General features: G+C 45.3%; 1 protein-coding gene across 1 annotated transcript; it reads right to left on the bottom strand.

Annotated features, from left to right (window-relative positions):
* Positions 1-9,881: 9,881 nt before the first annotated feature.
* Positions 9,882-10,505, bottom strand: LOC142433251 (melanoma-associated antigen B1-like). Its single transcript, XM_075538336.1, has one exon. The coding sequence runs from the start codon at positions 10,503-10,505 to the stop codon at positions 9,882-9,884; it is 624 nt and encodes a 207-aa protein (XP_075394451.1).
* Between the last annotated feature and the right edge of the window lie 5,425 nt (positions 10,506-15,930).

Raw genomic sequence — 15,930 nt, 5'->3', positions numbered from 1 at the left:
TCAATTTCAAAGTGATGTTTTATTGTTCTGGACCCCTTGCCACATCAAAATAAAGATCCAAAGTTTTTCAAGTTGCCTTAAGGAGAGACTAACTTTAGGTAAAGAGATAAATGTGGGTTCCAAGTCAGTGATAGCTTGAGACCCTAAGTTAATGATAGACTGGATAGTTAGACTGGATAGAATAATATTTGAAAACTATCAAACTGGATTTATCAAAATGAAACAGTAAAAAACAAAACAAAAAACTTATGTAGAATAAACTATTACATACCTTCCAACCATCCCTTCCACCACTTGAATGCTAAATTCTCTTTTGAATCACAGAGTGAAAAATCTCCCTCAGACTTGACTAGGGGTGGGAGGAGCTGCCTGATGTGGACCCAGAACATGTCCTAGCATGACAAGCTATGGCTGCATCTCTGGCTGTGGCTCGAAATTCCTGATCTCTCAAAGCTGCTTCATAAAGAAACGGGAAGTCAGCAGGGACTGTACTAGTGAGCTTGGCAAAAACCTGCAAGGCTTGCATTTTGCTGTTTATAACAAGGGCCCTGGGGCCCCATAGGGATTCCTAGCGTGGAGGATCACTATTGGGCACCTGCACGTACTCCAAGTACCTTTCCTCAGCCAAATCTTTGGTAATAAAAACTTCCTAGGCTCCGCAAAAAAGAAGTGCTTCTCCCCATCACACCCCCCGAACCTATTCAAGTATTTCCACATCTCTTCCTCAGTGGCCCGGTCGCCCTTTATGTAGATCAAGGCCAGGAGAGTCATCAGGAGCCCATTTCTGGGAAGCTCCGTGTCGCCAACACTCCCCACATTTTCTTTGTCTTCAGGGAGGTAGAGATTCCGCAGAAGGACATAGGATTGTTTGTGGGTGTCCATTTCCTGAGGTCAAGACAAAGTACCAGCTCCAGCACTTCAGTGGTAATCTTCACGGTCTCAGGGAAGGACTCCTTGCAATTTCTACTAAGAACCTTCATTTCTGCCTTCATAAGGGGCTCTTTCATTTTATACTTCTCCAGCAGGAACTGTAACAGCATACCCACCATCGTGGAAATGAGAGCTTTTTGAGAGCTGACAGTGGGGGGTGGTGCCCCAGAAGAATTTGGTCTTCCCTCCTCTTGGCCCATGGCAGATCTTGTGCATGCATCACCCTGGGCCAATCAATCTCTGTGAGTATTTTCCACTTTTTCAAGCCCTCTCTGCTCTTCCAAGCATAGGATCCATGTCTAGGGACTGCTCTCTTTTAATATCATGTGTCCAAAGTATGTCAGGTGAATACTTGCATTCCTCACTGCTAAAGAACATTCTGGTTATACTTCTTGCAGGACCATCACCATTAGGCATGCTAAATTAACAGCATTTCCTCAGGGAAAATAGAGATAAGACTTGGAGTAAAGTTTGTGGATTGTTTTCCTTACCTTTTCTTTTGTTATTTTTCAAAGCCAGCATGTTTTAAATCTAACTGCTCTTTATGTATGTTTGCTTTTTTTTAATCACCTAGAAGGATCCAAAATTTTATAAAATTTCATTTCCTGTCAATGTTTGCTTTCATATGTATAATCTCTTCTCATTTTCCCCTTATAAAAGATGGTGTGTTAGTGGGATTAGCCTAGAGGAACAAGTTCACCTTCAGTACTTTTGCCATATTCTCAGAGTGCCTTTACCATATTTTCTCGTTTCCAAATGGATTTGCGAGTCAAATCTGCTGGCCAAGCCCATAAGTCTTACATTTTTCCATAGGTCCATCATTGATCTACAGAGTCTTCCTCAATGTCACCAAAAACTTGTAATGACACCGAATGCAGGAGGAAAGCCGAATCAGTGAGGGTGTAAGCATCTCAGCGCTGGCAGGAGTCTCCCCTCGGCTTGTCAAGCTCCCAGGGCTGCATCAGGGAAACTCCATGTGGCTTCTCTTCAGGGATGTCTCCCCGGAAGTGAGCCTTGCAGCCGAGGTAGAGAAGTAGCTAAGGCAGTAGCATTCTGCTCCAGCAATCAGAGTAAAAAAAAACAAACCAAACAAGTGAGGCTCTCTGAGCCATTATCTTTCCATTCTTCAGTTAAACTGCCCTTTAAGTGATCCCACATGTGTTCATTGGCCAGGTTGATACAATAAACCTTAACTATTATACTTGCTCAGCACCAGACTTTTTCTGGGTAGTATTTCCATACTTTCAGAAGGAGAAATGGAGGTGGAGGATAACGCTTCAGATGCAGTTTCCATGGCCGGAGGACCTCTGAGGATCTGGGTCTCATCTTGTGCCCTCTGGCACTTCTCAGCTGCACAGAGATTACTCTTCCCACCTCCAGGCATACTGGCTCTGATCAAATAATGTAGCAGCACTGGGAGGTGGACCATAGGTGATGTGGGCACCGTGGAAAAGGGGGATATATTAGCACAATGCATGAGTAAAAATACATTAAGCTTCAAGAAGGCACCCTCTAAAGGTTTCCTTGAATCCACAGATCTAGAAACATACAGGGCTCCTGTGAATGTTCAGCATGTTCCATGAGCAACCTGCAGAAGTTGTTAGAGTGTGTCTTAAGCTACTCTAAGGTGTGGGGCTCACTGGAGCTGGGAGAAGAAAATGAGAGGTGTAGCCTTTGGGGGACTCCCTCTGCTCTGGGTCATCTCAGTTCCCCTTTATGACCATTGTATCAATTCTTGGTAGAGTTTTGCCCTCCTCACACACCCCAACCTATCCCCCTGCTTCTCTAAGTGCAATACTCTGAATCAATGCCTCCAACTACCGGGGACACCCTAAGAGAGCGCGGAGTCCACCTGATGTGCACCACCTCTATCAGGGAGTCCTCGGCGCTCATGGTTCGATTGGGCTCTTTCTGTCTGGGCTGCTTTGGAAAGCTCAGTGCTCATTCAGAGCCCTCAGTTTGATTCTAAGTGGGAATGACGGCTTGAGTCTCCGCAGAAGTCCTTGCACAATTGAATCTGCTGATCTGAAGCCCCTGCTCTCACATCAGGGCTCTAACCAACCTGTCGGCATCCAAAAGAAAAAGGAGAGTCCACAGATGCCTGACTCCCATGCCTGAGTGCCTAAGGGCCACAAATAGGAACTGCTGGTTCCTTCTACATTTCTCTACTGGGTGATAACCTCAGTCCTTCCACGCAGCTTCATTGTAACTCCTGTTAGGCCTTGGAACTCCTCCTTCTCTAGAAGAGGGACTTGTTCGTTCAACAAAAGTACTGTATCCCTAAGGCCAGCAGTGGGATTTAGCCAGTAGGGACAGGTTTGGCAGAACTGGTAGGTAATTTAAAAAAATCATTTTATTAGGGGCTCATACAACTATTACTACAATCCATACATACACCAACTGTGTAAAGCACATTTGTACATTCATTGCCCTCATCATTCTCAAAATAGTTGCTCTCCATTTAAACCTCTGGCGCCAACTCCCAATTTCCCCCTCCCTCCTGGCTACATCCTCCCTCCTTAAGCCTTGCTGCTTTGTAAATTAATATTTTGTCATATCATGCACTGTCCAACGGCTCCCTTCACCCACTTTTCTATTGTCTATCCCCCCAGGCAGGAGTTTATATGTAGATCCTTATTATCGGTTCCCCCTTTCCAACCACCCCCCTCCACCTTCCCAGTATCTCCACTCACACCACTGGTCCTGAAGGAATCATCCACCCTGGATTCAGTGTGATTCCATTTCTTATATGTTCCAGTGTACATCCTCTGGTCTAGCCAGATATGTAAGGTAGAATTGAGATTATGGTAGTGGGGGGAGGGTGAAGGAAGCATTGAGGTACTAGAGGAAAGTTGCATGTTTCATCGTTGCTAGATTGCACCCTTACTGACTCATCTCTTCCCTGAGACCCTAGTATAAGGGGATATCCAGTGGCCAACAACTGGGCTTTGGGTCTCCACTCCGCATCTCCCTCCTCATTCACAAGGATATTATTGTTTGTTCTGATGATGCCTGATACCTGATCCCTTTGACCCCTCGTAATCTCACAGGCTGGTATGCTTCCTGCATGTGGGCTTTGTTGCTTCTGAGCTAGATGACCGCTTGTTTACCTTCAAGCCTTTAAGACCCCAGACTCTACATCTTTTGATATCCCGACACCATTAGCTTTATTCACCACATTTGCTTATGCATCCATTTGTCTTCAGCAATCATATCAGGGAGGTGAGCACACAATGATAAGATTTTTTTGTTCTTTGATTCCTGATAACTGATCCCTTTGGCACCTTGAGATCACGCAGTCTGGTGTGCTTCTTCCTTGTGGGCTGTTGCTTCTAAGCTAGATGGCTACTTGTTCACCTTCAAGCCTTTAAGACCACAGATGCTATATCTTTTGATAACCGGGCACCACCAGCTTTCTTTACCACATTTGCTTATTTCCTGCTTTGTCTTCAGCGATTGTGTTGGGAAGTTGAGCATCATAGAATATCAGTTTAATAGAACAAAGTATTCTTGCATTGAGGGAGTAATTGACTGGAGGCCCAATGTCCATCTGCTACCTTAATACGAAACCTATAAATATATGCACATAGATCTATTTCCCCATCCTCATAAAGAAATATATTTACATATGTACATGCCTTTATTTAGACCTATATAAATGCCCTTTTCCTCCCAGCTCTTTCCTCTCTTTCCTTTTACTTTCCTCTTGTGCCAGTATCATGCTCAGTCTTCATTTGGGTTTCATTAATTCCTCTTAGTGACATGAACCTTTATCTCGCCCTACCAGGCCTCCTATACCCTCCTCACCACCGATTTGGATCACTTGTTGTTCACTTGTCTCTGGGCTTATTAAAACCACTGCCTGTCCCCACACATCCCCCACTCCCATGTCCCCCCGTAACTGTGGATCCTGTTGTTTTCTCTTCTAGATTTTTCATCCAGGCTATCTTATATAGACAGAGCTGTGCGTGGAAAAAATAACATGTACAAAACTGAGACAGAGCAAAACTAAGCAACAAACTAAAACAAAACAAAGCAACGACAACTAACCAATGACAAAAAAAAACCTAAACAAAACACAATAAGGAAGAAAAGTTTGTAGTTAATACAAGGATTGTTCCTTGGCCTTTAGGAGTGTTTTCCAGTCCAATCTGTTGGGCACCAAGACCTGACACCAAAGTCTATTTTCCGCATTCCCCGGGGACTTCGTTGCTCTGTTCCCTTGCTGTTCTGTTGCACCGCCTTAGTGTTCTGCCTCGGTGTGGTGGGATCAGATCGGGCAGAATTCTCACAGTGTGTTCCAGTGTTGTCCCCTGTAGGGCTATGGGTCAGTGAGGGGTGTCGAGTCTCATAGTGGAACCGGCCATGTGGTATTCTCTGTGGATTTGCTGCTCTGAGCGGGAATATCATCCTCAAGACTTGGTGGGCCAGGATATGCTCCACTCTCTCTTCCTCCCCCTTCATTTGCTCCCATGTGCTCTGATCAGACATGTCCCTCTCCTGGAGCTGCATAGTCAGTGCTGTCCTCTGAAATAAATTCTTCTGGGGGGAGGGAGAGGTGTGAACATATTTGGGATTGGCCCAGGCCCCTCAGACCTGTCCACTGGTTCCCTACTCCACCTCCACCCTGGCATTTTGCATTCACATCTTGGGGCACTAGGTTGAAACCTGGTTCCTCTTTCCCTGTGGAGATGTAAACATGAGTCCACTGAGGTAAGCTATTAAAGAATGCAAAAGGAGCATGGGGAAATAGCGACTGTATACAGACATTCCTGGCTTGAGGAAGAGGTAGTATGGCAGAGACCAGACCAAATCCAGGGAAACATATGGTAGGCAACTAAAAAGGATGTGGGGAAAGGAAAAAAACAACAACAAAGAATTGGTAGCAGGGCACAGGGCACTAACCCACCAAAGGGGAGGATATTGTTTATATTTGCACAGGGAGGTCCATTTTTTGTTGAGTTTAGCAAACTGGTTGTGGAAATGTCACTTGTATTCCAGATTCTCTCTAAGGTGGGTGGCTGCTAAATGTGGAAATCACAAATTTATATGCCTTACTCTATTCTCACGTTCACCTTCAAAACAGTCCATTCTAAGCATCCACAAATGTTTATTCCGTCCATAGGAGTAAAAAATTAGACACAACAATGCCTGCATACTAATTTATTCTTTCATAAAACTGGGTTTGCTTTTGATGAAACATGACATTCTAATGGCCTGCAGTTGTCACTTCAGTCAACAAACATATAAGGTCAAGAGGAACAATGTCAAACAACCAGAGGGGGACACGCTGCCAATTCATGTCATCATTTTGTGATACTGAAATCCCACAAGATATTAGGAGAGAAATGGGCAATTCCTGAAAGTACCCAAAGAGCTAAAAATATAGTCAGAACAATGACTTTAAGTTTAGCAGAAGCAGAACACTGTTTTTAGAAGGTGAATCTAATACATTCAGATCAGTGAAGTTGCCTACCTGTTTTGAATATATCAAACACAATGAAGATAGTCTAATGGGCCACCCTCTAAAGGAATGAGATGCCTCTCCTACATTGAAAAGGTGTTTAAAGAGACATCACACTGTTCAAGGTGCTAATGTAAAAGCGAAGGATGTTGAAAGCAAAAATGGGAGTCCAAAAGAAATATGGAAACATCGTAAATTTGTTCCATTTGTGCTGCTCAGTAACTATTTAATAATTTTCATTCATGTGGTAAACTCTTTCTAATTATCTAGTTCCCATATCTCTTTTACTGTTCTAACATAAGTTTAAAATATATGGAATAATAAACTATGAGTACAACTTGTGTTGTCTATACTTAAAACAGTCTATGGGGAAGCAAACTGGTTGTTATATTATTTGAATCACATCACTGTCTAAGACTCTACGGGAGGAGACAAGGCCCCAAGGTCCCAAATGCCTGCCTCGCATAGATTCTCAATAAATTCTGGGTAAATGCTCTTTGGGGAACATCGACAGCTCAGATCAACTAAGGCCTTCACTTCCCTGAGGTATTTGAGTACCAATGTCAGCTGGAGAACTTTGCGGAGCTCCTCCTGTAGATGCATTCGCCTTCAAGGTCCTCATCTAGACACTAGCAGGTAAGCCCCTGACGTAAGTGTCCTATAAAGAGGAGGAGTATTACCTGAGACCATATGCTAACTTCCTGGAGACTCTCTAGACAGGAGGTATTCCAGGTCATCTTGCTAGGTTCTTCTAGGGCAAGCAACAAAAGCGAGTCCCGGGGATGATTCGCCCAGGAGTGTGTGCTGCTCCCAGACTACCTTCAGGGTCCTCACCTTGATTCGTGACCAGGTTGGGATTTCAACATTCCATGAGCAGAAAATGAATTTCTCAAATCACAGAACTTATGGTTCTGAAGTTCTGTCCTCACAAAGGCAGCTATGGGTAGCATCACGTCCAGATAATGCAGCTGGTGGGTCTCGAGGATCAAAGGACATTGGGGGACTCTACAAGGGACGTCAGCGGGGCTGGGCTCTTGTACAACACTTTTGGAGGTGGTGGTCCATTAACACATTGCTCAGGTTCTGCATCCTGGTACTTATCAGAGACTGAGTGAGGTTGCTTCCTATAAAGACCTCCGTCACCAGTTAAGAATGAGACCACTGCATTCTGGAAAGGCAGGGCCTGAATCCTGGAGAGCTTGCCTGGGGCCTCCCTGGAGTAACAGCTAGAGTGATGCTCTGATTAAAGTCTATTTAGGGAATAATTTCGCCCCTGACTTCCCCTCCCGTACACCTTACTCCATTTAGAGCTAAACCTCCTCTGTCTGCAGAACGTAGACTCCCAATCCCTCCTTGTTAAATCCAAGTCTTACCTGCCTGTTAACTTGTGTGCCCAAAATAAGAGGGCACTATTTCTGCCTAAAAATTCTGCTGGTGGCTTCTTGGGGCAAATGTTCTTCTGCGCCCTGTGCAATCTGCTCTACTTAAAATTGGAGATTTTCTCACAAGACAGCGAGTCCTCACTTGGACTCCTGTTAGTGTCCTTTTCCCTGTGCACCTCTGGGGCAAGCCCTCACTAGACTAGGGCCCACTTTCTAGCTGGAACAGAAGGGAGTCCTAAACCTGAGGATTCTGTCACCGACAGCTCCCACAAGGGCTGGAGGACAGGATAGGGAGGGACTTCCTGGAGTCTCCTCTCTTCTGCAGTGAGTGGTTCTCTCATTTCTTTTCAGGGCCCTCAACTTGCCAGTCAGAGAAGAACCCACTTCCTTTTCTGGGCCCAACCATCATCCTCATTCAGGGTAATCGCCTTGATTTCAATCAACTACTAAAACTACTCTATCAACTACCTTCAAGTGCTGCTCTTAAGCCAAGATGCTCAGGTTCTTGAGATTTCTGAAGGATAGGCGAGGGAATACTCAGCGCCCCCTCCCGGGAACATTCTACGTTTTACAATTGGCACCAGCTAGTCTTTGTGTGATTCCTGTAGCGGTCTGCCTCTTAACTCCTAGGATCTTGAATGGAAATCTTGAGCAGTTCTGCCACGTGGCACCTTGGAAAGAAGAATGAGTCCCCGCTCAAGGAATAACAGCAGAGGACACATGGTAGGCTTCCCGGGCGAGAATAAAAACGAAGACACAGCTCTTATTTTCAAACTTGTGACCTTGCCGTAGCAGCTTAACACAGATTCACATCACCAGGGTTCCCAACTGATGCTCATGGGCACCTAATTCTAATTTTCTTTGATGAATTATACTCTGGAACCCTAGCCCATGGCAAAAGATGAGAATAGGCTTCTAGACCTCTCACCTTAGAGGGTATATTTTTCTTTCCCATCCTCTCCACAGACATGCTCTGCATTACATACCCAGTCAGAGAATGGCTTCCAGTGCACAGGGATAAAAACAGAGACAAAGTCCAATCGTTGCTGTGCTGGGGATTTCTCTCTGGTTTACCCACAATGCTATAGTTACAGTAAGAACCATCCTTGATTCTAGGGTCAGGGTTTTAATGTTGAGCACATCATGGCAGTTTGTGCCCATGAACACGTCACCCAGAGTCCCCTCCTCCACGTACTTCACATTGACACTTTCATCACCCATCTTTCCCTGCACCATCGGACTAAATTCAAAATGACATGATTTTCAGCCCCACAAATTCTCTATATCATGGTGTGTATACTAGACTGCTCCCATCTGGTACTTCACTGATCTCCACCCCATATTTATCCTTGACCCTTGCGTTCACAGAGAGTTGCTGACCTTCATCCTTAAGTGACAGCAACTTCTAGATGCTCAGCATGTATGGATAGGGCTGGCTTTTCTCGCTCAATGTCAGAGCGCTTCAAAAAGCCAATTCTCTGTGAATTATTGGGATGTGAGGAGTCATCTAACAAAGGTGTCATTAATCATTAATCATTCTTTAATGTCATCTATATACTTGATTAACTGATATATCTCCAGATATGTATATGTGTTTAAATTCTCAAAAATAGAAATGGAGACAGAAATCAACAAGGAAACATAAGGAGTATTTTAATGTGGGGTTCACTCCCATTTCCTAAAACAATCTAAGTTCCAAAGAGAGGTTTCCTTCTTCTAGAAATCTCACAAAACCAAAGAAAGATTGAAAGTTTTTCAAGTTGCCTTAGCAAGAGACCAACCCTCTTACTCATACTTTATACAAAGAAAAATAAATGTACAAGGCAGCTCATTAATAAGCTGAGATCTTAGCCTAATGAACATGTGACTTAACAGAATATTTAACAGTTACCAAACAATAAAGGACAAATGAAAAAAACACGGGATATTAAGCATAAACTCCAACAATCCTTGAGCCCAGCCCTTCAACAACGTGAATTCTAAGTTCTATTTTGAAGCGCAGAGGGAGTGATCTGCCTCAGACTTGACTAAGGCTTGGAGGAGCTGCTGGGTGTGGCACTGGGACACGCCCTGGGCTTCATAGCACGACTGGCTCTGGCTGCAACTCAGGCTCTAACCCTCATTTCCTCCTCTCTCAAAGCTGCTTCATACTGAAGCGGGAAGGCAGCCGGGTTTGTACCAGTGAGCTTGACATAAAACTCCAGGGCTTGCAACTTGCTGGTTACAGCATGGGCCCTGGGGCCCCACAGCAATTCAAAGCATGGGGGAACACTATAGGGCACCAGCACGTACTCCAGGTACATTTCCTGAACCAAATCTTTTGTTATGAATTTTCTGGGGTCCCCAAAGATAATGTGCTTCTCCCCATCATACACGGCCAACCTATGCAAGTATTCCCACATCTCGTCCTCAGTGGCCCGGCCGCCCTTTACATAGATAAAGGACAGGAGAGCCATCAGGAGACCGTACCTGGGAAACCCCCTGTCACCATCACCATCCAGAATTCCTCCGTCTTCAGTGAAGTAGAGTTTGCGCAGGAGGATATAGGAATGGGTGAACGGGTCCATTTCCTTCAGGTTGAGACAAAATACCATGTCCAACATTTTCGATGCAAAATTCATGATCCCACGGTAGGCGACCTTGTTCCTTCTTCCAATAACTTTCATTATTTCCGTCTTCGTAACGGGCTCTTTCTCCTTATATTTATTTAACAGGAGCAGTAGCAGCATGGCCAAATTCACACTTCTCAGGGCTTTTCCGGTTCTCTCATGGGGGAGTGGTGCCCCAGAAGAACGTGGCCTTCCCTTATGGTGGCCCTTGGCAGCATAGCCTGCAGCAGCAGTGTTGGAGGCCTGGCCTCCCTGGGGCCCCTGGGAAACAGGAACACCAGGAGAGCTCTGGGCAGTTTCCCCAAGAGCAGCAGAGGAGAGGGCAGACCCTTCCCCCTGTGCTTCACAAGTGTCATCACGGACTTGGCGACGTTTCTTACGGGCACGAAGCTTACTCTTCTGACCACGAGGCATGGTGACTATCTTCAACGGCACCAGGGAGGAGTGTGGTTGGGCAGGTGACAGCACCCACGAAGGAGGGTGGCTGAGAGAGCTTCGGCCTCCTGGAGGCAAGCACCAGCCTCCTGTGCTGCTTGATTTGTTGCCTGAGAAACCTGGTGGGGGGGGGAGGGGTGAACATTAGGCTGAGTGTGTCAGTCCTGCCCAGTGATCACTGGGGGGATAGCAGGGGATAAGAGGAGATGTGGATTTCCTCCCTCCTCTTCCCAGAGACTGCTTGGATTCAATGCTGGTGCTCTGTGCGCCAGAATGAAGGCCGCAGCTAATTTAGTCAGTCATGGGTTTACACATGTGCCTTATGGCTTCAGATTAGAGAGCAGGGCGGCTTGTGTTTGTCTACACTCGGAGCAGAGCCGCCTGTTGCAGGAGCACGATGGGCCCTCTCTAACCCCAAAGAAACCCTGTTTCGCCTCCCTCCTTAGGATCCGGGCCGCCCCTTTAGACCAGGTCTGAAGACCCAGCTCAGGAGATGTCCCGGGTCTCTGAGACCTGGGAACTGGGAACCTGCGAGTGGGGCAGGGGCATATTAAGACCTACAGGAGGTCTGGATTACGTAGATGGTCCCTCCAGGTCCCATGTGGGCCACTTACCAGGTCTCCTGAGCACCACTGATACTCCTGCGTGGAACCTCGCTGCGTCTTCAACCCGGAATTGGCAAATTTCCGGTTATTACGTGGTAAGGTTGCTTTTGAAGAGCGTCACTTACGGCTAATGAAGGTAGGGTCCTCCAACTGTTACGCATTAGAGGGATTTCTATGGGCTGTTGTCAGGGACGTATCTCTTGGGACCCCAATCATTTAGACCCAGTGTGCCCTTTGGGTTTCAGAGGTTCACCACGTCAATCTCAATCAGACCCCGGGGGTCTTGAGTAGAGCCCAGAATCTGACTCAAGTTCCCCTCCCATCGTGGAGAACCTAGAAGGGCTTTCAGGTGTGCGTGGCCCCGTGCACCATGGGAGCGCCTGCTGATTGCATTCTGGGTACTGCCTCCCTGAGGGCTAGACTGTCTGAGTACACCCCAACACACACCTTTTGCACCTGGAGCCTGGTCTCCCGTCACTTAGCAATGAGACAAGCCCCTATATGCAACCGGGGAGCGGAGGTGTTTTGGATGGAGCTCTTTCTTTTGTGATAGAAATGAGGGCCGTCTTTAGCTGATAACCCTGCCGCGTTCCTCCTGGTATTTAATCAGAATCCTTTCATTTGTTGGCACTGAGACTAGAGAAGAGATAACCGAAGCCCTGTTTGCATAATAGTTTTCCATTGTGCTGGGACCCGCAGGGTTCACCGTTCGAAACCACTGTTAGGCTTTGAGCAAGATAGACATGACTTTCAAATCTCGTCAACAATTGTGGTCTCTGAATCTCACAGCTGGGATACTTCTAAAATGACCCATAGCGTCGCTATGATTCTTTGTGTCGCGTGCAGGGACATTTTTTTGTGTTCTGTTTTCTTTCATTTTGTTCTTGTCTGGTTAGTGGGGGTTCACTCAAGTGGCATTCCTCACTTTGACACCTGTGATGTGTTAACAGTGGAGGAACCAGGGCTGCTCCATCCATCCCCCACCCTACAACTGCCTCTCCTGTTAGACTAAAGTGCTTGCCTCTCAGAAACCCGACAAAAGGAAATAAAGGTGAACCTCAGGCTAAATGGGAGCCCTGGTGGACTGTGAGTGGCTGTGGTATAGGGACTTCAAGGCTGTGGTTCACACCCACCAGCAATTCTTTCGCTCAAAGGACTGTCTTTGTGGTAAAGTTTTACTTTCTCAGAAATGCTATCGAGGGTTTTATGAGTTCCAAATGACTTGCTGAAGGTGCAGTCAGACCACAAACATTGCTGGGACCTCCCAGGACTGAGAAAAGAGCTGGTGCACTGTGAGGGACCACTTCTTTTGCTTAACCCCAAGAAAAATCTTGGGGGAGAATCTTCATGTTGTCTTCTGCATACTAGGATCTGAGGGTCCAAGGAGGGGCCTGCTTATCCTGACAGCTTGAGCTTTCCCTCACCATGACATCAGGATTCCCACACTGAAATCTATCCCTCTGGCGAATGTATTCTGCTCTTCCGGAAGAGGGTCTTCAGAGAGCCTGCACTGGGAACAGGGCGCTCTATATTTGTCCCCAGTTCTTCAGGTCTCATAGGAATGACAACAGTGATGAGTGTCCTGGGCCACAAAAGACCTATCTGCCTTCTGACTCCTTCTTATTTCGAGTTAACACCCTGATATCTAGCTATTTGTGCAAATAAAAGGCATGTTGTACTTATTTTATTAAGCTTGGTCATGAACTCACAATATATATTTCCTCTGGTGAGATGAAAAGTATTTCCATAAGCTCAATGTATGCCCATATAGGATGGTTGATATCAGAATCTGAGAGTCCTATATGTGCTTAACAGAGGTGCCCCACATAGTCAAGTCCTTCACTTCACTAAGTGATCTTTTGGATCAAGGAAAGACACTAGACTAGAAAACTTTCCTGTCTTTGTAGTTCTAAAAGACTGTGCCAGTGGTCTATTTGTGTCACCCCTGTGTTCTAGTATGCTTATCTCCCCAGTCTCTGTGGAGGGCCTTAACTTGGCCCCCTTCATTTATGTAAGTGGCTTCCTGAGAAATGTCCCATTCCTCCAACTCATGAGAAATTTCTCTCTTGGCATCATTGCCGAGAATGTGTCCTTGTGGCACGTGCAATATGGCATGAATTGGGAAAGCTGAAGCACAAGACAAGTGCTCCAACATATCTACTAACTTGAAACAGACAAACACCGAAAAATGCCAAAGACACAAATAGAGAAATAAAAAAGCAGTTGTTCATTGATGCCAGTTAGAAACTTTTAGACGCTACCCTGAAGATGAACTGCCACATGTCTAATATCATCCGAGATATCTGGACGGAAGGAAATATGCAGGGTGGAAGAAAGAGCATGTTATATGCCAGTGTGGGGAAGGAAAATTCGCGTTAGTCTTGCCACGTGATCCAAATTATGCTATCAGAAAGGTAGAAGATGTTCAACAACTTGTCGGTAATGACTTGGAATTCCAACAAATTGTTCCCAATTTTCCAAACAGCCCCAATTTTTTTCTCTTTATATCTCACTAAAAGAAAGTAGTCGGATGTTGAATTGCAGAGTTATCTGAACCAAGTGACCCAGAGTCCTCAAACTCTAAAGAATGTCCCAGCACTTAGCAGTGGTCAGATGTATCACAACGTGCAGTCGTGTGGGTTTGGTAGATTCTAGGTCTTCACGATGAAAAGAAGAAAGCTCATTGCAAGACAATTAATTGATAGACTCAGCAATTGCTGTTTGGCTGTTTGCTCGGGACTGATGAAATTGCATTGTCTTTCTTTAAAAGTCTTTTTATTGGGGTCTCTTAAACCACTTATCACAATCCATACATACATCCATTGTGTCAAGCACATTTCTACATTTGTTGCCATCATCATTCTGAAAACACATGCTTGAGCCCTTGATATCAGCTCCTCATTCCCTCCTCCCTTCCTAATCACCCCTCCCTCATGAACACTTGATAATTTATAAATTATTATTATTTTGTCATATCTTCCTATTTCTGATATCTCCTTTGCCCCACCTTTCTGTTTTACGTTAGCCAGGGAGGAGGCTATATGTAGCGCCTTGTAATCTGTTTCCCCTGTCTACCCCACCTTCCATGCACCCTCCCGGGATTCCCTACTCTCGCTACTGGTCCTTAGGGGTTCATCTGACCCAGATTCCCTGTGTTTTCTGTTCTTATGTGTATCAGTGTACATCATCTGTTCTATCAAGATTTGTAAGGTACAATTGGGATCATGATAGTGGGTGGGAGGAAGCATTTAAGATCTATGGGAATGTTGTATGTTTCATCGTTGGTACACTGCAGCCAGACTGGCTAGTCCACGCCCCGAGCCCATTCTGAAAGGGAATGTCCACTTGCCCACAGATGGGTTTTGGATCCCCCATCTGCACTCCCCTTCATTCACCATGATATGATTATTTTATTCTTGATGCCTAATACTCTATCCCTTTGACACCTCATGATCACACAGGCTGTTGTACTTCTTCCATGTGGGTTTTGTTGCTTCTGAGCTCCATGGCTGATTGTTTACCATCAAGCCATTAAGACCCCAGATGTTATATCTTTTGATAACCGGGCCTCATCAACTTTCTCCACCACATTTGCCTATGCTCCCAGGTGTCTTCAGCGATTGAATGGGAAAAGTGAGCTCACTATGATATGATAATTTTTTTCTTTAATCCGGATTCCTTCAAAACCTCAGGATCACACATGTTGGTTTGGTTTCTCCAAGTGGTCTTTGTTGCTTCTGAGCTAGAAAGGCGATTGTTTACCTTCAAGCTTTTAAGACCCCAGACGCCATATCCTTTGATATCCAGGACCATTAGCTTTCTTAACATTTGCTCATGCACCCATCTGTCCTCAGCGTTCTTATCAGGAAGGTGAGCACACAATGATAAGATTTTTTCTTCCTTTAGCCTGAAACCTAATCCCTTCCACAATATGTGATCACACAGGCTGGTGTGCTTCTTCCATGTGACCTCGCCTGCTTCTCAGCAAGATGGCAGCTTGTTTACCTTCAAATCTTTAAGACCCCAGATACTATATCTTTTGATAGCCTGGCACCATCAACTTTCTTCACCACAATTGCCTTTGCACTAATATGTCATCAGGGATTGGGTCAGGAAGGTGAAGAACATGGAATTCCATTTAAGTAGAACCATGTGTGCAATGAGGGAATATTTGAATATATGCCCAATGTCCATCTGCTTCCTAAATAACAAACCTATAAATATATGCACATAGGTATATTTCCCCATCATCATAAATAAGTATATTTACATATGTACATATCAGCACGGAGACCTCCGCAAATAACCTTTAACTCCCACTTCTTTCCTCTACTACTTTTTATTATCCTGTAGTCCTGCAAATATGCACAGGCTTCATTTGGATTTCAGTCTTTCCTCTCGGTTACATTCCCCTTGCTCAAGTCCTACCAGTCCTCTTACACCCTCCTCGCCACTGATTTGAATCAATTGTTGTTCCCTTCTCCCTGAGTTACTTAACATCACTG

This window comes from Tenrec ecaudatus, chromosome X (genome assembly GCF_050624435.1).
Source record: "Tenrec ecaudatus isolate mTenEca1 chromosome X, mTenEca1.hap1, whole genome shotgun sequence".
Classification (NCBI taxonomy): domain Eukaryota; kingdom Metazoa; phylum Chordata; class Mammalia; order Afrosoricida; family Tenrecidae; genus Tenrec; species Tenrec ecaudatus.
Note: the sequence above shows the minus strand (reverse complement) of the source record. Positions and strands in the feature narration are given on the sequence as shown.

Excerpts from the sequence above, each read along its gene's own strand:
- LOC142433251 (XM_075538336.1), bottom strand. The coding sequence starts at position 10,505 with ATGCTGCTACTGCTCCTGTTAAATAAATATAAGGAGAAAGAGCCCGTT.